General features: G+C 43.3%; 2 protein-coding genes across 5 annotated transcripts in view; one reads left to right on the top strand and one right to left on the bottom strand.

The window, feature by feature from the left end:
• Positions 1 to 1599: 1599 nt before the first annotated feature.
• MTHFD2 (methylenetetrahydrofolate dehydrogenase (NADP+ dependent) 2, methenyltetrahydrofolate cyclohydrolase) lies at positions 1600 to 20061 on the top strand. Its single transcript, XM_002811896.6, has 8 exons — positions 1600 to 3595; positions 10511 to 10695; positions 12504 to 12626; positions 13370 to 13522; positions 14760 to 14867; positions 16005 to 16097; positions 16547 to 16672; positions 18874 to 20061. Exons 1-8 carry the CDS (start codon positions 3144 to 3146, stop codon positions 19035 to 19037), a joined length of 1404 nt encoding a protein of 467 aa, XP_002811942.2. The 5' UTR covers positions 1600 to 3143; the 3' UTR covers positions 19038 to 20061.
• Positions 19632 to 24058, bottom strand: part of SLC4A5 (solute carrier family 4 member 5) — a 145923-nt gene continuing 141496 nt past the window's right edge. For 3 of the 4 annotated variants that reach the window (XM_054548027.2, XM_054548031.2, XM_054548029.2), the window contains one exon: positions 19632 to 23528. In XM_054548027.2, the coding sequence (XP_054404002.1) occupies positions 23363 to 23528 (166 nt within the window). In that variant the 3' untranslated portion in view covers positions 19632 to 23362. The remainder of the gene's footprint in view (positions 23529 to 24058) is intronic. The other variant, XM_054548028.1, reaches the window with a different exon arrangement.

The following is a 24058-nucleotide window of genomic DNA, read 5'->3' as shown; positions in this document are numbered from 1 at the left end:
CTTACTCATTATATGCTTGCCTCACTCCATGCCCCATAAGGGCATAAATATTACTGATCTTTTTAGCCTGGCCAACACGGGAAAACCCCATCTTTACTAAAAATACAAAAATTAGCCAGGCATAGTGGCACACGCCTGTAATCCCAGCTACTTGGTAGGCTGAGGCACGAGAATCACTTGAACCCAGGATGCGGAGGTTGCAGTGAGCCAAGATCGTGCCATTGCATTCCAGCCTGGGTGACACAGCAAGACTCCGTCTCAAAAAAAAAAAAAAGAAAAAAAAAATTACTGGTCTTTTACAAAATTTTTGACATTATTTCAGACATACAGAAAGGTTACAGGAAAAGTTCAAAGAATACTTGTATACTCTTCCCCACTTGTTAATATTTTACTTTTGCCACTTGTTTTATGGGGTTTTTTTTTTTTATGTATATACATTGTTATGGACTGAACTGTGTCTTCTCCAAAATTCAGTGTTGACACTCTGACCTTGGAATGTGACTGTATTTGGAAATAAGGCCTTTAAAACAATGATTAGGTTAAAATGGGGCTGTTAGGGTAGGCTCTAAATTAATCTGACTAGTTTCTTTATAAGAGGAGATTAAGACATTCAGAGAGGCTGGGCATGGTGGCTCATGCCTATAAACCCAGCACTTTGGGAGGCCAAGACGGGTGAATTCCTTGAGCCCAAGAGTTCAAGGCCTACTTGGGCAACATGGCGAAGCCCGGTCTCTACTAAAAATACAAAAAATAAGGCTGATGTGGTGGCGCATGACTACAGTACCAGCTGCTGGGGAGGCTGAGGTGGAAGGATCACCTGAATCCAGGAGGTTGAGGCTGTAGTGAGCTGAAGGCGCGCCATTGCACTCCGGCCTGGGCGACGAGAGTGAGACCATGTCTCAAAACAACAACAAAAAAAGTAAAATAATAAAAGATATTCAGAGAGAGACGTCAGGGTTGCATGTGCACACAGAAAAGGCCGTAACACAGCAGGCATGCAGCCCTCTGTAAGCCAAGGACTGCAAGCCTCAGGAGAAAGCAATCCTGCCAACACCTTGACCTTGGCTTCTAGCCCCCAGAACTGTTAGAAAATACATTTCTTTCTTTCTTTTTTTTTTAGATTGAGTCTCACTGTTGCCCAGGCTAAAGTGCAGTGGTGCAATCTCAGCTCACTGCAACGTCTGCCTCCTGGATTCTAGCAATTCTCCTGCCTCAGTCTCTCAAGTAGCTGGGATTACAGGCATGTGAAACCATGTCTGGCTAATTTTTGTATTTTTAGTAGAGACAGGGTTTCACCATGTTGGCCAGGGTGGTCTCAAAATCCTGATCTCAGGTGATCCGCCCGCCTCAGCCTCCCAAAGTGCTGGGATTACAGGCGTGAGCCACTGCACTCAGCCCATTTCTGTTGTTTAAATGACTTAGTCTGTGTTATTTTGTTATGGGAGCCCTAGCCAACTCATACATACATAGCATTATTTTTTTTCTGAACTATTCAAAAGTAAGTTGCAGACATGGTCCTTTAGTTCTAGAAGCAAGTGCAATATATTCTCTTACATTACCCCATGCGATTAGCTAACACTGATACAATGCTATTAGCTAGTTGCAGATTTTATTCATATTTTGCCAATTGTCCTATAATGTCATCTATAGCAAAAGAGAGAAAAAAAGAAAGACAAAAAGTTTTAGGTCCAGAATCCAATCCAGAATCAAACAGCATTTAGCTGTCATGTCTAGGCTCCTTTAACGGAGAACAGTTTCTCATTCTTTGTCTTTCATGGCCTTGGAGCTGTCAAGAGTACAAGCAATTTATCTTGTAGAATATCTCTCACTTTGGGCTTGTCTGATATTTCCTTGTGAATAGATTAAGATCTACTAGTGTGTTCCAAAGCTTTAGAACTGTTTTTTCTTTCCTGGACAGTTTTAACATTCTAGGTCTGTGATCTTTCTTCTCAATGTGAAATGAGGAATCTGTAACCGTTTTTAGGAGACTCATTGGTTTAGGAAAATCACCTTATTAAATTTACAGACTTGTTAAGAGCTACCAAGTGATGTGTCTCCTTAATGGATCCTATCAGAAGGCACATATGTGTGTTTCCTTACTGGGTGGTGCTAACTTTGATCACGTGGTTGAGGCAGTACCTGTCATGTTTCTTCACTGTAGATTTACCATTTTCCTTTCCTTCCTGGAGGCTAGAAGTAAAGGTCAAGGTGTTGACAGGATTGGTTTCCCCTGTTTTTTTGTTTTTTTGAGACAGAGTCTCTTTGTCGCCCAGGCTGAAGTGCAGTGGTGCAGTCTCAGCTCACTGCAACCTCTGCCTCCCAGATTCAAGCGATTCTCATGCCTCAGTCTCCCGAGTAGCTGGGATTACAGCGTCCGCCGAGATGCTCAGATAATTTTTTGTGTTTTTAGTAGAGACAGGGGTTGGCCAGGCCAGGCTGGTCTCGAACTCCTGGCCTCAGGTGATCCGTCCGCCTTGGCCTCCCAAAGTGCTGGGGATTACAGGCGTGAGCCACCACGCCCTGCCCTCCTTAAGTTTCTTTGCGGGAGAGATACTTTGAGATTATGCAAAAAGTTTGCGGGAAAAAATACAGGAAGCCCAGTTGAATCTGAATTCCAGATAAGCCATAAATAAAGTATAAATATGACCTCCCAAAGTGTTTATCTAAAATTCTAATTTGATTGGGCATCTTGTGTTTTTATTTGCTAGATCTGGCAAACTTATATGTAAATATCTTGCTCCTCATCCAACTTTCACCCAGTTGTTTTGACATGTATTGCTGCTTCTGAATCAGGGTTGCACATGAAACCCTGACGTCTCTGAGTATCTTTTATTATTTTACTTTTTTTTGTTGTTGTTTTGAGACATGGTCTCACTCTCGTTGCCCAGGCTGGAGTGCAATGGAGCGCCTTCAGCTCACTGCAGCCTTAACCTCCCGAACTCAGGTGATCCTTCCACCTCAGCCTCCCCAGTAGCTGGTACTGTAGTCACGTGCCACCATGTACTGATTTTGCAAAATGGTGATTTTCTAACTCCATCATTCCTTTTACTTCTATTCGTTGGCATTCTATCAGCTTGTCTTTTCATCCACCGTTTACAGTGCTTGGCACACAGTAGGCGCTCATATAATTGTTCAACGAATGAATGAATGAACTTTTCTCTTGTGTTGTCCGGGCTTCGGTGACACTAGCGGCGTCAGGCAGGAGTTTGACTTCCTCAGCCAATCATGGCACGTTGCCGAGGCTTCAGAGCCTTACAGGACCTCGCTCCAGGCTCTTCTTGCTCCAATCAAAAGCAGGGCTCTTTCGGACTTCGCTTACGTTTAATAAAGAAAACCAGTTGGCCCCTTCGGCTCCAGCTGGCTCAACAGACAGCCAGTGGCGTGCGGCAGGGACCAATGGGTGGCGGAGGGAGGCGGGGCCTGCCACGAGGCCGCAGTATAACCGCGTGGCCCGCGGGCGCGCTTCCCTCCCGGCGCGGTCACCGGCGCGGGCTATGGCTGCGACTTCTCTAATGTCCGCTTTGGCTGCTCGGCTGCTGCAGCCCGCGCACAGCTGCTCCCTTCGCCTTCGCCCTTTCCACCTCGCGGCAGTTCGGTAAGAGGGTCACGGAGCTCGGTCAGCGCGGAAAGCTGAGGGGAACGGAGGGAGAGGGGCACGCCGGGCCCCCGAGGGACACCGAGGGAAGTCCTTCCCGAACATCTCCGCCCCGGCGGTGGTGGCCGCTGAGGGGTGTGGCGGGGCGACGTGGCACCGAGCGCCGCCGCAGCCCTCGACTGGGGCGCTTCCTCGGCGCGGAGTGCTGGTACCCGAAGCCCGCCTTTCGGAGGGAGCCGCTCTGCTGCGACTCGGGGCGTCGCCGGGGCCCGTGGCCAGTCGGCGGGCGGGACGGGGGTGGCGTGCGGAACGCGAAGGCACCAGTTTACGCGGGGCCTTCCAACAGCGCCGGCCGCCTCTGTCTGGGATGCTGAGAGTCGTCTGGGGAAGAGCAGGCGAGGGTTCCAAAAGAGCAGCCCTCGGCGAGCTGTCCCTTGCGGGGACCCTAGCGGCGGAGGGCGCTGCTGCAGCTGATGAAATCGCTTAGCCGACTTGCTCGGAGTCCCCGCGCCGCCCTCCTGCCTCCGCCGGTGGGAGTGGCCCGCGCTGCATCCGCTCCGCCCGGAACATGAACGGACTCTGGGCACCCTAGCTTTGGCTGCAGCCCACCCGAGCCGGTCAGTGCCGGGCTGCGTACATAGAGGTGGCAAACATCCGGGAGGCTCCCAGGGCCTTAGGGAAAGGGGGAATGGAGAGTGACAAGTACCCACGTTTCAGTGGTACTTGTAGAATTTCAGTTTTACAAGATGAAGAGTTCTGAAGATGGATGGTGGTGATGGTTGCACAACATATGAACGTATTTAATACCACTGAACTGCACTTAAAAATGGTTAAGATGGGCCGGGCGTGGTGACACGCGCCGAGGCTGAGGCACGAGAATCGCTTGAGCCCGGGAGTTCGAGGCTACAGTGAGCCGTGATTGCACCACTGCACTCCAGTCTGGGCGACAGAGCGAGACCCTGTCTCAAAAAAAAAAAAAAAAAAAGTTGATAAGGTTTATGTTACGTGAATTTTACCACAATAACAAAATTGGGAAAAATATACCGGGGAGGAGGAAAGGAAAAGCTCTGTTTGCATTTTTGGATTTCCTTGGGAAGGTGATTTGGTCGGTCATTAGAGCGCTGGTATTGTTGGCATTGTTAGAGCCCTGCACCTTACAACATCAGCCCCTTCTTTTTTTATCTAACGTTCACTGTGTACCAGACACTATGCCAAGCTGTGCGAATTCAGAGATGATAAAAACTGTTCTTAATGGAGCTCATGTTCCTGACAAGGGACGGAACACGCGTGTAATTTCCAGTCAGTGCAGAAATGCTGTTAGAAGTATTTCAAAGGCGCTGCTTGTTGGAGCAATGAGTTCTTGAAGGAAAACATAGGAGGGGACTTTCAGGGTTTTCCCTGATCTGACTCTTGACCTCCCCCATGTTTTGTTACTGTGTGTTTTCTCCCCGTCTCCCTCTTCCTGAGTGCTGGCCTCATGTGACTGTGGACCAGACCTTTCCTAGGCTTCCATGGTCCAAAAGAGATTTATAAAGATGCTCTCATTCATTACCTAAAGAACTGGGCCAGTTTGCCTACACTCTCCAATAACAAATGCTCTTTTTCACTACCTTTCTCAAAGAACAAGTAAGCTTCATCCACATCTCTGAAAGCAATCCATATTATCTGTACTGCACATTTGCTATTTACAGTTCCCACATATTGCTTTCTTACTGCTGCTTATTTTTAAATACTGCTTATTTTTAAAAAGTTGTATCCTTTTAAAAATATGAGTCTGCATTCTTTTTTTTTTTTCTTTGTTGGATGGTATGAGAGTTTCAGGAACATAAACCTATGGTTGGAGAAATAGTAGCCTAGGAGACAGTGGGGTTAGGAAGTCAATGGACTTTAGAGGCAGAAGTTTGCCTTTGAATCTTGTTTCTGCTGTCCTCAGTTTCATCTTCTGTATAACAGTGTTATTATAATAGTCCCAAGGTAACAGAGTAATATATGTTAAAGTCTAAGCAAAACACCTAGTGTTTAATAGATGTTTGTTCCATTCTCCGTTATGTCTTCCTTCACTCATTACTTTTCCCATTAATAATTGATAACAACTCTTCCCTAAATCACTTGATTATGAATTGTAAAATGCCCTGATACTAATTTCTCATGGAAAATTACAGTACTGTAAGCTATTGAATTAAAAGGAAAGTGAAGATGCTACTCACTTGGATTTTAGTTTTGAATTTTATTTTATTTTTTGAGACGGAGTCTCACTTTGTTGCCCAGGCTGGAGTGCAATGGTGCAATCTTGGCTCACTGCAACCTCTGCCTCCTGGGTTCAAGCTGTTCTCCTACCTCAGCCTCCCGAACAGCTGGGACTATAGGCGCACACCACCATGCCCTGCTAATTTTTGTGTTTTTAGTAGAGACGGGATTTCACCATGTTGGCCAGGCTGGTCTCGACCTCCTGACCTCAAATGATCCACCCACCTTCGCCTCCCAAAATGCAGGAATTACAGGTGAGAGCCACAGTTTTGGATTTTATTTGAACAGTCCTCTTGACTTCTTCCTATTCTGTTGATTACTTATCTTAATGGGAATTTTTCTTTCCTTTTTTTTTTTTTTTTTTTTTGGCAGGGGACTCTCCCTAGGTCAGGTTGGAGTGCAGTGCTGCAATCACGGCTTACTGCAGCCTTGACCTCCTGGGCTCAAGTGATCCTCCCACCTCAGCTTCCTGAGTAACTGAGACCACAGGAGCACACTACCATGCCTGGCTAATTTTTTTTTTTTTAAACTTTTAGTGGAGTTGGGGTCTCACCATGTTGCCCACGCTAGTCTTGAACTTGGCCTCCCAAAATGCTGGGATTACAAGGCCTGTGCCACCATGCCCAGCCCTGGGAATTTTTTCTAAACACATCTGTGAACGCATTTAATTCTGGGATAAATGTTAGCTAATATAGTTACAATTTTGGATTCCCTGTGGGACTTAGCTGACTCTCCATTTCCCTGTTTATTTTGGGGTAGCAGTTAATCTGCCCCTTGGCAAAAGAGATGATGCTAAATTAGTTAATGACTCACTCCCAAGGCTTTATTTCACATTTTGCAGAGTTGTGGGAAGCAGAGGAGGGCTGACAGTTATACTATGAAAGATATTCATTGCATATGACTTTGTTTTTGGTTCTTGTTACTCTTTGACTGTTTTTCTTTCTTTTTTTTTTTTTAAGCAAATTGGCATAACATCCAGAACCTGCTTTTGGAAGCAATGTTTGGGACTTGGGACACTGGCTTTTCCCAGAACCCTGTGTCCTTAACTTTAGTATATGATTTTATCTGAATGGGCTAATACCATTTTCTCTAAGTTTACTGCTTTCAAAAGAAACTTTTTATAAGGTGCAAGCTAAGTCATTCTCACTGAGTATATATACATATAGTGTATATACTTATATATATCTCCTTATGAGTATGTGTAAGTGTATCTATTTTAAGGATATGTGTGTATGTGTGTGTGTGTGTATATATATATATGTATATATAACCAAGAGAAAAGAGTAAGAAATTAGTTTTATTGAACGTATATGCCTGGCACATTATATATGTTTGTTATTTCATTCAATATAAATGACTGTTCTAAGCCCTTTTAAAGTAGTCTTTCACTCTGTAGTGTTCCAGGATTAGGAATGTATTTTTGGCCTGCGGTGGGCATTCCAGGTACTAATATAAATCAGGAATGAGGAATGTTGCCAGGTGTATTTGTATCAGCAAAACCCCCCTATTTTTTTTCTTTTTTGAGATGGAGTCTCACTCTGTTGCCCACGCTGGAGTGCAGTGGCACGATCTTCACTTACGGCAATCTCTGCTCACTGCAACCTCTGCCTCCCGGGTTCAATCTATTCTCCTGCCTCAGCCTCCCAAGTAGCTGGGACTACAGGTGCGCGCCACCATGCCCGGCTAATTTTTTGTATTTTTAGTAGAGACGGGGTTTCACCATGTGAGCCAGGATGGTCTCAATCTCCTGACCTCATGATCTGCCTACCTTGGCTTTCCGAAGTGTTGGGATTACAGACGTGAGCCACCGCGCCCGGCCTGCAAAACCGTTTTAATGAAGTCCTCTTCAACTCTAATTCTGAAATGGAATTGTGAATATTAATATGTTTTCAATTTCTTCATATACCATGGGTATAATTAAATGCTATTATATGTTGTGCCATGCTAGTATTATTATGTAAAATCTGGGTAAAAGTATTTGATTTGCTATAAGATTGTAACTTTTTTCTTTTTTCGAGATGGAGTCTTGCTCTGTTACACAGGCTGGAGTGCAGTGGCATGATTTTGGCTCACTGCAACCTATGCCTCCTGGGTTCAAGATATTCTCCTACCTCAGCTCCCGAGTAGCTGAGATTACAATTACAGGGTCCTGCCACCATGACTGGCAAATTTTTGTATTTTTAGTAGAGGCGGGGTTTCGCCATGTTGGCCAGGCTGGTCTCAAACCCCTGACCTCAAGTGATCTGCCCACCTTGGCCTCCCAAAATGCTAGGATTACAGGCATGAGCCACCGTGCCCGGCCAGATTATAATAACTTAATACTTCACAAGATGCAATACAGATTAAGATAAAGTTTATATATAAGATTATTGCATTATATCTAAGATGTTGAGATTTGGTTTAAAGTTGGTATTTAATCATAATGTAATAAAAAACACTTACTGAAGGCCTAAAGATTGTGAAAGCTTTAAAATCCCATTTAAATTAGCAGTTACTGGCCGGGTGCAGTGGTGGGTGCCTGTATTCTCAGCTATGGAGGCAAAAGCTGGAGAATTGCATGAATCTGGGAGGCTGCAGTGAGCTGAGATTGCTCCAGCCTGGGCAACAGAGCAAGACTCTGTCTCAAAAATAAATAAATAAATAAATTAGCAGTTATCTTGAGAATTAATTTTATCTGACCCTACAGGATATTCAGTACCTTGATGTTAGGTTTTAGAATATAAGAGGAGATTGCTTCATTGGTCTTGAGGTTAGAGCAGTCTTCATGACACCAAGGACAGAGAACTAAAGGGAAAGGCTTTTTTTAATGGGATCATTTTACTTAAGGAAGAGATGCTCATCTATTTTATTTTATTTTATTTTATTTTATTTTATTTTTTTGAGATGGAGTCTTGCTCTGTCGCCCAGGCTAGAGTGCAGTGGGGTGATATCAGCTCACCGTAACCTCTGCCTCCTGGGTTCAAGCGATTCTCCTGCCTCAGCCTCCTGAGTAGCCGGGATTATAGGCGCGCGCCACCATGCCTGGCTAATTTTTGTATTTTTAGCAGAGAGGGGGTTTTGCCATGTTGACCAGGCTGGTCTGGAACTCCTGACCTCAAGCAGTCCACCCTCCTCAGCCTCCTAAAGTGCTGGGATTACAGGCGTGAGCCACCGCGCTGGGCCAGATGCTCATCTTTAAGTAATGGGCACTTTATTGTAAGGACATGTGTGAAAATAGGAAAACTGGGACTCTTCCACATTTGGGCTTCATGGAACCCAGGAAGAGCTGCATAAGCAGTTCCCTTTGGGAAGAGACAGCCTTTCGGGCAGCTGAACATGGTTTTGAGAACTGGAGGTTCTTCTAGATCCTGATTTTTCTCCTTGCTCCCCACCTCAGCAACAGTTTTCTGATTTCTTGCCCTGTTGTCTCCCATTGGTGTGACTATTATTCTGTCTCTTCTTTGTCTTTGTTCTGTGGTTCTAGTTTGAACTGCCTCAGGGACGAGCTCTTACTGGTTCAGCTAACTCTCACTGCTCTGTTGAGCTAAGCTTTTGCACCAACTGGACCACTGGCCAGCCTAGAGATTGTTGCCCTTTGCGTCAGATACTCACTCCTGGTCTGTCAGCTTTGAATGATGTCGTGGGGTCCCTGGGAAGAGCACATTGCCAACTGTGAGAAGGAGCTTCCTCCAGACCCCTGCCCTGCCCCTATTCTTACCAGGAAAGTCTTCCCCAGAAGGGACTGTGGAGAGTGGTAGTCATTTTGATGTTTGACCTGTGCAGTATATTGTTTGTTTGTTTATTTATTTTTGAGACGGAATCTAGCTCTGTCACCCAGGCTGGAGTGCAGTGGCACAATCTCAGCTCACCGCAACCTCTGCCTCCTGGTTTCAAGTAATTCTCCTGCCTCAGCCTCCTGAGTAGCTGGGATTACAGGAGCCTACCACCACGCCCAGCTAATTTTTGTATTTTTAGTAGAGACAGAGTTTCACTGTGTTTGCCAGGCTGGTCTCGAACTCCTTACCTTGTGATCTGCCCTCCTCGGCCTCCCAAAGTGCTGAGATTACAAACGTGAGCCATCGTGCCTGGCCTATATTGTTTGTTTATTCAACTACAGAATATAATTGATCGATTTAAACCACCATAAAAATGAAGTCAGTTGACTGGGAAATGATTTGAAATACATGCCTGGCTGCTAACAACAGGGACAAAACACGAACTACAAATGGCATATAAGCAGATAAGAAAAACTATTTAACCTCATGGTGAGGGGTCAAACAATTGCAAATTAAAACTGTGAAAAACTTAGTAATGATCAGGGCGCAGGGTGGTGTAGCAGTTAAGAGCCCAGACTGATGTGAGACTCAGCTTGACCAAGCGCTAGCTGTCAGTCACTTAAACTCTCTGAGCTTCAAATTAATGATAATAATGATTTCTATCAACTTTATCCCCCTCCATGTGTAGCTGGATATATTTATTTATTTATTTATTTATTTATTTATTTATTTAGCAGAGACAGGGTTTTGCCATGTTGCCCAGGCCGGTCTCAAACTCCTGGGCTCAAGCCATCCTCCTGCCCCGGCCTCCCCAAGTGCTGGGATTACAGGCATAAGCCACTACACCTGGCAGAGTTTTAGTTTTTATAAAAATTCAAGTTATTTGGTTTTGTGACTCTGTTGCCTTCTGCAGAAATGAAGCTGTTGTCATTTCTGGAAGGAAACTGGCCCAGCAGATCAAGCAGGAAGTGCGGCAGGAGGTAGAAGAGTGGGTGGCCTCAGGCAACAAACAGCCACACCTGAGCGTGATCCTGGTTGGCGAGAATCCTGCAAGTCACTCCTACGTTCTCAACAAAACCAGGGCAGCTGCAGATGTGGGTATGTGTCCTTCTGAGACCTCGACTGCTGTTCAGTTGAGGTTTATATGAGGCAAAGTCCATTCTAATTTATGATTTCTTTTTTCTGATTAGGAAACCCAAGCAGAGGAGGCTAATGTGATCGAACTGTATCCTAAAACTTTGTCATAGGAAATCAGACTATATCTTTCGGGGTTTATAGACTAGGACAGGAGATACTGGTTGGTATTCTCTGTGGCTTCTGGAAAGAATATAAGCTACGTTCTGTTCTTAGTCTTTAATTTGATAGGTGACCCTGAATACATTTTACATTTGCTTTCCTTGAGCAATAATGGGTCTCCCGCGGAGGTGTTTGAGTGTTTGCAGCTTAAAGCCTTAGAGGCTTAGGGGGCATGATTGAGCAATACAGTATTAGGAGACCTCAGTGGTGAGGTCAGGAACACAGTCATAGATTTGAAGGAAATGACTCTGACTTCTGGGAAATAGCTTTGAAGTTCTTCACCGATTGGTTCTAAAGCCAAACATGCAGTTTAGAAGCAGTTCAGGTCTGGATGATGGGGTTTGTGTTCTCGGCCTCACGGTACCACAGATTATGTGTGTCTGTGGACAAGAGGTGGGTGGGCAGGCCCAGATATGCCTCTGCCTGCCCATCTGTGGGCCTGTGGTCTGAGCAGCAGGTGGCCTTTCCTTCGAAGGGCTGTGAAACCACTGGCGTGGCTGGGTGGGGTTACTGGCCTGTAAGCCTGTGGTTTTCTCTGTTCTTTATCATTGAGGATTGAGGCCTCCTGCTATTTTAATTGAAAGCCTTTAGAAACTTCTAGATAATGGCAAGCCATGGCATTTTTTTTTTTTTTCTTTTTTTGCGACGGCGTTTCACTCTTGTTGCCCAGGCTGGAGTGCAACGGCATGATCTCGGCTCTCCGCAACCTCCGCCTCCCGGGTTCAAGTGATTCTCCTGCCTCAGCCTACCGAGTAGCTCGGATTACAGGCATGCGCCACTATGCCTGGCTAATTTTGTATTTTTAGTAGAGATGGGGTTTCTCCATGTTGGTCAGGCTGGTGTTGAACTCCCGACCTCAGGTGATCCACCTGCCTCAGGTGATCTGCCCGCCTCAGCCTCCCAAAGTGCTGGGATTACAGGCGTGAGCCACTGTGCCTGGCCAAGCCATGGCATTTTAAGACATTGGGAGGTAGTGTGGTGCAGAAAAAAAGAACATGGATTTTGGAACCAGAAAGACTGGCTGTATTATTAGCTCGCTTATTTATTTATTTAGAGACAGAGTCTCGCTCTGTTGCGCAGGCTGGAATGCAGTGGTGCGATCTCAGCTCACTGCAACCCCCGCCTCCCAGGTTCAAGCGATTCTCCTGCCTCAGCCTCCCGAGTAGCTGGGACTACAGGCGCGTTCCACCATGCCTGGCTAATTTTTTGTATTTTTAGTAGAGACAGGTTTTCACTGTGTTAGCCAGGATGGTCTCCATCTCCTGACCTCGTGATCCGCTGGCCTTGCCCTCCCAAAGTGCTTAGATTACAGGCGTGAGCTACTGTGCCTGGCCTAGCTTGCTTATTTTTAAACCTCTCTGAGCCTCCGTCTGTCTGTAAAATAAGGTTAATGAAGATTGTATAGAATGAGGTATACAGGATGTGTTAAGCTAGTATTCTCTAGTGTATATATTTGTGAAGTTGCTTTTTTAGGTTCCTTGAGCTACTTCAGCTTTTAGGGATGGGTGTGATGATACAAAACCCGTATGGTAGCCAAGTATGGTAGGCAACATAGCAGTGCTCATTAAATGCCTCAAAAATTTTTTTAACCTCAAAATTTCTTATAATAGGAATCAACAGTGAGACAATTGTGAAACCAGCTTCAATTTCAGAGGAAGAATTGTTGAATTTAATCAATAAACTGAATAATGATGATAATGTAGATGGCCTCCTTGTTCAGCTGCCTCTTCCAGGTGAGTTTTGGACTCCATTTAACATGATTGCTGCTGCTTCTGCTCCTTTCCCTCTCCCTCCCTCTCTCTCTCCCTCCCTATCCCCCTCCTCCTCCCTCTCCTTTCCTTGTCTCACTCTGTCACCCAGGCTGGAGTGCAATGGTACAATCATAGCTTATTGCATGCTCAAGCTCCTGGGTTCAAGGGATCCTCCTGCCTCAGCCTCCCAAATAGCTAGTACTGTAGGCATGTCCACCGTGCCCAGCTAATTTTTACATTTTTCCTAGAAATGGAAGTCTGTCTGTTGTTGCCTGGGCTGGTCTTGGACTCCGTGCCTCCCAAAGTGCTGGGATTACAGGCATGAACTACCATGCCCTACCTAAAATGATTTCTGAGGGGTAAAAAGGCCTTGTTACTTTATACACCTGGTTCTTCATGTGGATTTGGCTTAAAGGCAGAGTAAACTCAAAAGAGTGAATATTTTATTAGAAATGGTACAGACCAACTCAGAATACCAATTACCCCTTGATTTAGTATTGTGGTCTTGATACAAAGGACAGTGGAGGGAAGCAGCTGTGATAGACGATATTGGCTTTGCTATTGGTGTTTGGCTTTGCTTATGCGAGTTCCTTCCATGCAGATGAAGTACATCTCAGAGGCAAGCTGTAGAGGAATAGATTTCCTTGCGAAGCAGATAAGCTGGAGTCAGGCAGTGCTGACTATGTGGTGGTGATTTAAGGCAACTTTGCCAATTTCTTTTTCAGAGCATATTGATGAGAGAAGGATCTGCAATGCTGTTTCTCCAGACAAGGATGTTGATGGCTTTCATGTAATTAATGTAGGACGAATGTGTTTGGATCAGTATTCCATGTTACCGGCTACCCCATGGGGTGTGTGGGAAATAATCAAGCGAACTGGTAGGTATATCCCAGAATTGCATGTCTGTGATAATATTATAAAAGTAGTACCTGCAAATAGTAAAAACTCATACAGTCCCAAAGAGTGGAAACCCTACCGCATATCCTCTAGTCTTACTCCCCAAAGTTTACCTCTCTTAACAGTTTTTTTTTTTTTTTTTTTGAGACAGGGTCTTGCTTTGTCACCCAGGCTGGAGTGCAGTGGCGCGATCTTGGCTCACTGCAGCCTCTGCCTCCTGAGTTCAAGCGATTCTCATGCCTCAGCCTCCTAAGTAGCTGGGATTACAGGCACGTGCCACCATGCCCAGCTAATTTTTTTATTTCTAGTAGAGACAGGTTTCACCATATTGGCCAAGCTGGTCTGGAACTAACCTCAAGTGATCTGCCCCCTCAGCCTCCCAAAGTGCTGGGATTATAGGCATGAGCCATCGTGCCTGCCCTTAACAGTTGCCTATGACAGTTTTTGCTTTTTAATCCAGAAGTCTCAGTGAAGGAAATTTTCTATTTTTCTTTTTCTTTTTTTTTTTGAGACGGAGTCTTGCTCTGTTGCCCAGGCTGGAGTGCAGTGGCGTGATCTCGGCTCACTGCAAGCTCCAACTCCTGAGTTCACGCCATTCTCCTGCCTCAGCCTCCTGAGTAGCTGGGACTACAGGTGCCCACCACCATGCCTGGCTAACTTTTTTTTTTTTTTTTTTTGTATTTTTAGTACAGATGGGGTTTCACCGTGTTAGCCAGGATGGTCTGGATCTCCTGACCTTGTGATCCACCTGCCTTGGCCTCCCAAAGTGCTGGGATTACAGGTGTGAGCCACTGCGCCTGGCCTCTATTTTTCTTTTTAATTTTTTCTTTAAGAGTCAGAGGTTTCACCATGCTGCCCAGGCTGGTCTCAAACTCCTGGCCTCAAGCAATTCTCCTACCTTAGCCTCCCTGGCCTCAAGCAATCCTCCCTCCTGCTGGGATTACAGGTGTGAGCCACCACCCCAGCCCTCAGTGAAGGAAATTTAAGATTTGATAGTGGTGACAGTGCACATTCCTGTAACATTTTGTAGCCTATAGTATGCTTTCTCCTGTTTTCTTTTAGCCCTTATTATGTGTAGCAAGTTACAGCTCCAGTTGACTGATGAGGCAATAAGCTCAGTGACTTCACTATCAAAATTGGGTTCATGTTCTAGGCCATCTGACTTTGTTTTCCTTTGGACTGGCACTACTTTTAATGTAAATACATATATTTTTATAGGCATTCCAACCCTAGGGAAGAATGTGGTTGTGGCTGGAAGGTCAAAAAATGTTGGAATGCCCATTGCAATGTTACTACACACAGATGGGGCGCATGAACGTCCCGGAGGTAAGGAAATTGCTTTCAGGGAACGCTGTCCTTTTTTCCCCATGTAAGAACTTTCAGAAGCCATCCTGTGCATGTTTGGAAGTATTAACTCTGTTATACTTTGTATTTGTTGAAATTTTGTTAACAGACAATTCAGGGAGTAACCTTTGTAGAGAAGCTGCACCCAGTGTCACCTGAGTTTCTTTATTATTCATTTATCATGTAACTAGCTTCAGAAATAAATTTAAGTTTTGAGTATAAGCATGGTTGTAGGCAATTAGAAAATTTTAGCTATAGCTTTGATAGCTGGAGCTAAGGAGCAATTCTTATTCAAAGATACTGTGTCATTTAGTGGAAAAAAATCTTAAGCCATTGCAAAGGATTGAATTTATATGACTGTAATGTGTCCTGTCAAGTTCTGTTAATTGGTTCTAAGATAAAGCTTTGTTAATCAGTTATCACATAATTATTGTAATAATGACCTTACATGATTATATCAGAAATAAAGGTAAAACTATATACTTTCAACTATCTTTCAACATACTTAAAACAACCTTGAGTAATTTTAGTGATATTTTGCTTAGAAAAGGTATAATTCTTGAAAGGCTTTAAAAATAGGATGAATAAATTTAATTATATGACTCAAAACAGTCGAGCTGGGACCAATGGGTTAAAGCTATATGAAATTAGGTATTAATTTTTAAAAAGTAAATGACAATTAGCTGTCCAGAAAATATGGCACAAGCCATTAAGCCAGTTTTTTTTTTGGAGATGGAGTCTTGCTCCGTTGCCCAGGCTGGAGTGCAGTGGCACAATCTTGGCTCACTGCAACCTCCACCTCCCAGGTTCAAGCGATTCTTGTGCCTCAGCCTCCCAAGTAGCTGGGATTACAGGCATGCGCCACCACGCCCAGCTAATTTTTGTATTTTTAGTAGAGATGGGGTTTCACCATGTTGGCCAGGTTGGCCTCGAACTCCTGACCTGGTGATCTGCCCACCTCGGCCTCCCAAAGTGCTGGGATTACAGGCGTGAGCCACTGCACCCGGCCGTAAGTCAATTATTTTTCAGAGATGTTGAGTTTCTACAATGACTTGACTAGTTGAGACCTAATCCAATCCCAGCTTTGTGTCAGAAATCAAGACATCTATTTCTTTCTAGGTGATGCCACTGTTACAATATCTCATCGATATACTCCCAAAGAGCAGTTGAAGAAACATACGATTCTTGCAGATATTGTAATATCTGCTGCAGGTAAGAACACAAGGGGGATGGAGGGAAGGACTTCACCTCAGAAGAGGAGGTTGTACCCCTCATCTTAGAATTCCCCTGCCTAGCTGCTATTCATCATTCCCCTTGAAATGATTCTTTGAGCTGCCTACAAAGATGAGGATAGAGTTGTGATTGGAATACTGGTTTCTGGCAGTCCATTATAGTCTAGATGGGTGAATGTTATTCCTAAAGCTTCAAAATATTTATATTAATATTTACGGTATAAAGTTTAAATGGTTCCTTTTGTTTCCTGTCAGGAGCCAAAATAAATAAATAATAAAAGTAAATAGTTCCTTAGTTAATATTTTTAACAGGTTTTAATAAAACATGTTGATTAGTTCTTCAGGGTCTCTTGAAATTGAAGTTAGACAAGAATCTGACAGGTAGACTGTTTTCAGTACTAAGTTGATCTTTCCTTTCTCCATTTCCAGGTATTCCAAATCTGATCACAGCAGATATGATCAAGGCAGGAGCAGCAGTCATTGATGTGGGAATAAATAGAGTTCACGATCCTATAACTGCCAAATCCAAGTTGGTTGGAGATGTGGATTTTGAAGGTAAATGGTGAAATTTTATTTTTAAAAATGAAATCAATAAATACTACCTTTCATGGACATTTAGGATAGATTATTTACTTTTTTTTTTTTTTTTTTTTTGAGAAGGGAGTCTCACTCTGTTGCCCAGGCTGGAGTGCAGTGGTGCGATCTTGGCCCACTGCAACCTCTGCCTCCCGGGTTCAAGCGATTCTTCTGCCTCAGCCTCCCGAGTAGCTGGGACTCCCAAAATGTTGGGATTATAGGTGTGAACCACTGCGCCCCGTCAGTATGCTTTTCCCTCCCTCTCTCCTTCCCTTCCTTCTTTCTTTCCTTCCTTCCCTCCCTCCATCTCTCTCCCTTCCTTCCTTCCCTCCCCTCCCCTCCTCTCCCCCTTCCTTTCTTCCTTCGTTTCTGTCTCTCTTTTTTTTTTTTTTTGAGACAGTCTCATTCTGTCACCCAGGCTGGAGTCCAGTGGCACCATCTTGGCTTACTGCAGCCTCCACCTCACAGCTTCAAGCGATTCTTGTGCTTCAAGCCTCCCCAGTAGCCAGGTCTACAGGCATGCGCCACCACGCCCAACTAATTTTTTGTATTTTTAGTAGAGACGGGGTTTCACCATGTTGGCCAGGCTGGTCTGGAACTCCTGACCTCAAGTGATCCACCTGCCTTGGCCTCCCAAAGTGCTGAGATTACAGGTATGAGGCACTGCACCTGGCCTTAGTAGGCTTTTCACAAGAATTAGAGAAACCTTTTTAAAATTATAGCTTTTCTAGAATTATTTTAGGTGTTTTATCATAGTGATGAAGAGCAGTTATAAACTTTTCAGGGAATTGTTTTTTTTCCTTAGACTTATTTCATAATTCAAGCAATGTCTTGACTTTTAACAAGTTTGAAAATTTGATGAAGTGATTTTTCTAAACCATGGAGTTTCCCAAAAAGTGTTAGAGATTTCTCATTTTCACACTGAGAGATCACAGGCCTAGAAAGTTAAAATGGTCCAGGAAAAAACCATACCCCTGAAATACTAGAATATACTAGTAGATTTCTTCTTTCGGTTCTGTTTTTTTTTTTAAGAGGCAGAGTCTCACTCTGTTGCCCAGGCTGTAGTGCAGTGGCGTTGATCTCTGCTCACTGCAATCTCCACCTCCCAGGTTCAAGTGATTCTTCTGCCTTAGCCACCCAAGTAGCTGGGATTACAGACATGAGCCACCACACCGGTTAATTTTTTGTATTTTCAGTAGAGATGAATTTGGCTGTGTTGGCCAGGTTGGTCTTGAACTCCTGGCCTCAAGTGATCCGCCTGCCTCAGCCTTTAACAGGGCTAGGATTACAGGTGTGAGCCACTGCACCTGGCCTCTCCTTTCAGTTCTTAAGATGGAATGTTTATCTGAGTTTTATGCTGATAATCCTTTTTTTTTCTTTCCTTTTTTTTTTTTTTTTTTTTTTTTTGAGACAGGGTCCCTCTCTGTTGCCCAGGCTGGAGTACAGTGGCACGATCTCGGCTTACTGCAACCTCTGCCTCCTGGGCTCGAGCAATTCTCCTGCCTCAGCTTCCTGAGTAGCTGGGACTATAGGCACATGTCCCCTCACTTGGCTAATTTTTGTATTTTTTGTAGAGATGGGGTTTCACCATGTTGCCCAGGCTGGTTTCAAACTCCTGGCCTCAAATAATCTCCCCCACCTCACACCCTGCCTCAGCCCCCCAGAGTGCTGGGATTACTGGCATGAACCACTGCACCCGGCCTATGCTGATAATCCTATTCCTAGCTTTCTGTTTTTATTAAAGCAGTCAAACCCATGCCTAGGTATGTAAGGATTTTCACTTTAAGTTAATTTTTTTTTTTAACTTCTCACTTTTAAAAAATTACTGTGCTTTCTGCTTTGGACAAACTATACTTAAATTAAGAAAATGCTGTAGGCAGGTATTGAGGTAATGCTTATTATTATTATACTTACAACTCCCACACAGTTAACCTACTAGATGTTTCTTTAATAGATTTCTTTATAGGTTACTTAGATGTATAAATATTCCTTGAACAACTCTGTATGTGCATGTTATTTTACTAGTGTGTTCACAAAACCTTGAACGATGTAGATGTGATTTTTGAGTTTTATGCTTATGTATGTTACTTTTTCCTTGCATGGTTGTTTAATAATATATTAAAGTACACACATGTCCTTTGCCATAACTAAAGCAGCCTGCCTGTCTTGTTTCTATGTAGGAGTCAGACAAAAAGCCGGGTATATCACTCCAGTTCCTGGAGGTGTTGGCCCCATGACAGTGGCAATGCTAATGAAGAATACCATTATTGCTGCAAAAAAGGTGCTGAGGCTTGAAGAGCGAGAAGTGCTGAAGTCTAAAGAGCTTGGGGTAGCCACTAATTAACTATTGTGTCTTCTGTGTCACAAACAGCACTCCAGGCCAGCTCAAGAAGCAAAGCAGGCCAATAGAAATGCAATATTTTTAATTTATTCTACTGAAATGGTTTAAAATGATGCCTTGTATTTATTGAAAGCTTAAATGGGTGGATGTTTCTGCACATACCTCTGCAGTACCTCACCAGGGAGCATTCCAGTATCATGCAGGGTCCTGTGATCTAGCCAGGAGCAGCCATTAACCTAGTGATTAATATGGGAGACGTTACCATATGGAGGATGGATGCTTCACTTTGTCAAGCACCTCAGTTACACATTCGCCTTTTCTAGGATTGCATTTCCTAAGTGCTATTGCAATAACAGTTGATACTCATTTTAGGTACCAAACCTTTTGAGTTCAACTGATCAAACCAAAGGAAAAGTGTTGCTAGAGAAAATTAGGGAAAAGGTGAAAAAGAAAAAATGGTAGTAATTGAGCAGAAAAAAAATTAATTTATATATGTATTGATTGGTAACCAGATTTATCTAAGTAGAACTGAATTGGCTAGGAAAAAAGAAAAACTACGTGTTAATCATTTTCCTAAGCTGTCTTTTTGAGGCATAGTCAGTTATTGGGAAAATGTTTAGGATTATTCCTTGCTATTAGTACTCATTTTATGTATGTTACCCTTCAGTAAGTTCTCCCCATTTTAGTTTTCTAGGATTGAAAGGATTCTTTTCTACATTATACATGTGTGTTGTCATATTTGGCTTTTGCTATATACTTTAACTTCATTGTTAAATTTTTGTATTGTATAGTTTCTTTGGTGTATCTTAAAACCTATTTTTGAAAAACAAACTTGGTTTGATAATCATTTGGGCAGCTTGGGTAAGTATGCAACTTACTTTTCCACCAAAGAACTGTCAGCAGCTGCCTGCTTTTCTGTGATGTATGTACCCTGTTGACTTTTCCAGAAATTTTTTAAGAGTTTGAGTTAATATTGAATTTAATCAGACTTTCCGATTAAAGGGTTTTCTTTCTTTTTTATAAAACACATCTGTCTGGTGTGGTATGAATTTCTGAAATTCTGTCTTCCTATGACTCCTAGTTGTGACCTAACCAGAGTTTCTTTCTCATTTTATCAATGTAGATATTCCTGTATTCAGTAACACTTACTTCTATAGCCTTAAATAGATCTTTTTTTTTCTTTTTTTTTTTGTAGAGATGGGGTCTTGCTATGTTGCCTGGGCTGGTATTGAACTCCTGGCCTCAAGCAATCAATCCTCTTGCCTCAGCCTCCCAGAGGGTTGGGATTACAGGCCTGGGCCACCCACGCCCAAACAGAGGTTTAAAGAGCTTTGGAGAAACCAGCCTCGTCCTCCAGTCTTTTTGTTTGTTTGTTTTGAGACTGAGTCTTGCTCTGTTGCCCAGGCTGGAGTGCAGTGGCATGATCTCAGGTCACTGCAACCTCTGCCTCTCGGGTTCAAACAATTCTTGTGCCTCAGCCTCCTGAGTAGCTGGGATTACAGGTGCATGCCAACATGCCCGGCTAATTTTTGTGTTTTTAGTAGAGATGGGGTTTCATCACATTGGCCAGGCTGATCTCAAACTCCTGACCTCAAGTGATCCACCGCACCCAGCCTGTCGTACAGTTTTATATCACAACAGGTTGTGCCAAGCTAGGAGCTTAATCTGTAAAATACTTGAGGCAGGGATAGGTTGGTCTATTTTGGCTTTTGGCTTTTATGCGAGCAGAGGTAGCTCCTGCTGTAGGCAGCTTGAGGCAGAAAGAGAAAGAACAATTGAGTTGACCTACCTCCGTCCTTGTTCTTCTGCCAGCTGGCATTATTCTTCTGATAGTTCTCTGCAGTTTAAAGAAGTTTAGATAGTTTGCTGGAGATGTTTTTGTAAGTGACGTATAGCTTATGTCTATAAGCCTTGCCTGCTTACCTAGATTATTAAACATGGAGCAAGATGACCAGACAGGATTAAATTTTATTGAATTACAGTTACAAGTGGAAAAAATGACTGACTTACTGCATGGAGAAGTATTACGTCAACCTGTTAAAAGCTATGGAAATTAAAATGTTCATGTATATACAAAATATAAATGACATGTAAGGTAAAATTGCAGTGATCAATTTACAACAAAGAAATTAACAGTAGTTTTCCAGCTTGTTTGATTAATCAAGCAGGTTTACTCTTGAATCCATAGCATTTCTACAATTTAATTTGGACAAAGTTCTAGTCCAGATCACCCAGGTTTTAAAACTGAAATGTGTTAAGGGTGGATTGTTAGCTTCCCCAGGATTGGTGCAGATGATAAATACTTAAAAAAAAAAAAATAAATTATTATTGTTTATAAGACATGGGTTCCAGCTGTCTCCCTGGCTGGAGTGCAGTGGCATGATCATAGCTCACTGCAGCCTTGAACTCCTGGGCTTAAATGATCCTCCTGCATCAGCCTCCGAAATGGCTGGGACTACAGGTGTGTGCCAGCATGCCTGGCTAATTTTTAAACATTTGTTTAGAGATGGGTCTCACTATGTTGCCCAGGCTGGTCTTGACCTCCTGACCTCTACTGATCCCCCCACCTCTGCCTCCCAAGTAGTGGGATTACAGGTGTGAGCCACTGTGTCTGACAAGAATTTATACTTAAGCATAGGAGATGGTTCTGGATTAGCTAAGAAATTCTTCTCTCAGTAAGAGTAGAGGTTTAGAGCTTCACCTCTTGGCAGTATCCCTTGGAAGGGACCTCTGAGATTAAATGTAATCAAACACTTAGAGCTTTCTATGGACCAGGCACTACACTAGACTCTGGGAATTACAGAGGCAATTACCTGTCCTATACTCAAGATGTTAATGATCTAGTGTCATTTTTCTTTAAAAAAGAAACACCTGCATTTGTCATCTTGAGCAAATATAGTAACTCTAACCTCAAGGTTCAAGTGATTTACTCAAGGTTCAAATCATAGTTGTTTTGGAGAAAGTGTCAGATGCACTGTGGCTGTCAGGGTCATAGTAGGCATTAAATCAACATGGTTGGTGTTCATTAAATGTGGATTGAAGGTAAAATGACTGATCATAAGTTTCATGAGGAATACGTTTGCTTCATTGAAACTGGTTTTTATCTTCCCAAATAGTTTTCAATCATTCCTTTAAAGTACTAGGTTGATTAATATTGCAAAGTTGTAATGTAAAATGTGACATTACCTCTGTCCAACCTGTATTGTTCACATGAATGGGAGTTTGACTTTGGGAATAAACATTGAAAATTTGCAGGGAGGACCCACCCAAATGTATAATGAAATGTGATTCCAGGTATGAAAAACCAGTGATACTAATTTAAAGGATCATTTTGATTTAACGTGTGGTTTCAAATTTCACTTTAACAAGAACTATTTTATTTTAGAAACATTTATCCACTCAGATGCATTGGTTCTTTCATTAACAGAGTTTTGGAGCTGGCTTTTCAATCTGGGAAAGCCCCAGTCACACTTCTGGAGCAAGGCCCATAATGTAGATGGTTCAAACTTTTTTTTTGTTTGGGGACGGAGTCTCACTCTGTTGCCTAGGCTGGAGTGCAGTGGTGCCATCTCGGCTCACTGCAACTTCTGCCTCCTGGGTTCAAGCGATTCTCCTGCCTCAGCCTCCCAATAGCTGGGACTACAGGCGCATGCTGCCACACCCGGCTAATTTTTTGTAGTTTAGTAGAGACGGGGTTTCACCGTGTTGCCTAGGCTGGTCTCGAACTCCTGAGCTCAGGCAATTCACCTGCCTTGGCCTCCCAAAGTGCTAGGATTACAGGCGTGCGCCACTGTGCCCGGCTTGTTCAAACTTTTCATATAACCCTTAGGAAATCGGATGTGACAGGGAGAAAAGATAGGACCTTTTCAGCATTTCTTAATATGCAGAATTGCCAAATATTCCAAAGATGGTCTAGTGACATAAAAGTATATTACGAGTTTGTTTGAGAACATCTATATTTAAATCTAACCTTTAAACAATTTTAAATTGATGTTTGTTTTAAATATGAATTGACTATTGCCCCTTTATCTTAGCTATGGTTTGGAGAAACAAGCATTTTTTTATTTCCAAAGAAATGTTAGAATTTCTATGCTGAACTGCATTTTAAAATAAAATAATATTTAGCTTTAGGTATTTTAATTGCTACAAAGGGAAGGGGAGAGCTTTGCATCTAAGCAGTACTTTTCATCAATAGATCTCCAGTTTTCTATAGGCAGATGGACTCCCTCTTTTTGATAAAGAAGGAAACAGGCACAGAGAAGTTAAGACCCTCCCAGTGAAGACTAAGCCAGGCTCTCCATCTCCCATCTGGGAGAAACTGCTTCATCCTAGAGGGTGGTCTCGCTGTCAGTTTCTCTTCGGTATTTATCCATGTCTGTGAAGTCATAGTCTGACTCCATCTCTATCTTCACCTGTGGCACCATGAACACTGGGTTCCGTGAGTAGTTGAAAGCAGGTGAAGCTGGACAGGAGATTTTGAAGTGCAAGGTGATGCTGAACGAGAAGTAGGAAAGAAGGATTATGTAGTTCTTGGTGTTTTGAACCCATCCCCTAGAGCAGGGCTCTAATGCAAATACTTCCATCTTCGCTTCTGAACTCTCAGCACATGCCAGAATGAGCAGTTTCCTATTGGCTTGGCCTTCAGCCATAGTCACGCACCTAGTCTCGCCCTGTAAACCTATCTTCACATTGCTGCCAAGGTGAACTTTTGAAATCACAAATTTGGTGATTCCTCATTGGGTTCAAAGAATCTAAGCTCCTTAGTGTGAGAAGACAGGAGTGTCTGTCTTCTCACGAACACAAACAGTCTTCTGTGTTTGTAGTCCTGCCTGCTTAGTTTGCCCCATCCATTGCAGTGTTCTTTGCTCTTTGGAGGTGTGTGTGTGTGTGTTTTCAAATGGTACTTCGGGCCTGCGTCCACTGCCTGAAATGCCTTTTCTTTTCTCTGCCCTGCTCTATGTCTGGCAGATTCCAGTTTCTCTTTCCTAGATTCTCAAAACGAGGCTAGTCCCTCCCTGTGTGCT

Source organism: Pongo abelii, chromosome 12, assembly GCF_028885655.2.
Source record: "Pongo abelii isolate AG06213 chromosome 12, NHGRI_mPonAbe1-v2.0_pri, whole genome shotgun sequence".
Classification (NCBI taxonomy): Eukaryota; Metazoa; Chordata; class Mammalia; order Primates; family Hominidae; genus Pongo; species Pongo abelii.
Note: the sequence above shows the minus strand (reverse complement) of the source record. Positions and strands in the feature narration are given on the sequence as shown.

Excerpts from the sequence above, each read along its gene's own strand:
- MTHFD2 (XM_002811896.6), top strand. The coding sequence starts at position 3,144 with ATGAATGAACTTTTCTCTTGTGTTGTCCGGGCTTCGGTGACACTAGCG. Across the intron at positions 12,627-13,369 it reads TGTTCAGCTGCCTCTTCCAG|AGCATATTGATGAGAGAAGG; the intron begins GTGAGTTTTGGA and ends TTTCTTTTTCAG. Across the intron at positions 16,673-18,873 it reads TGGAGATGTGGATTTTGAAG|GAGTCAGACAAAAAGCCGGG; the intron begins GTAAATGGTGAA and ends GTTTCTATGTAG.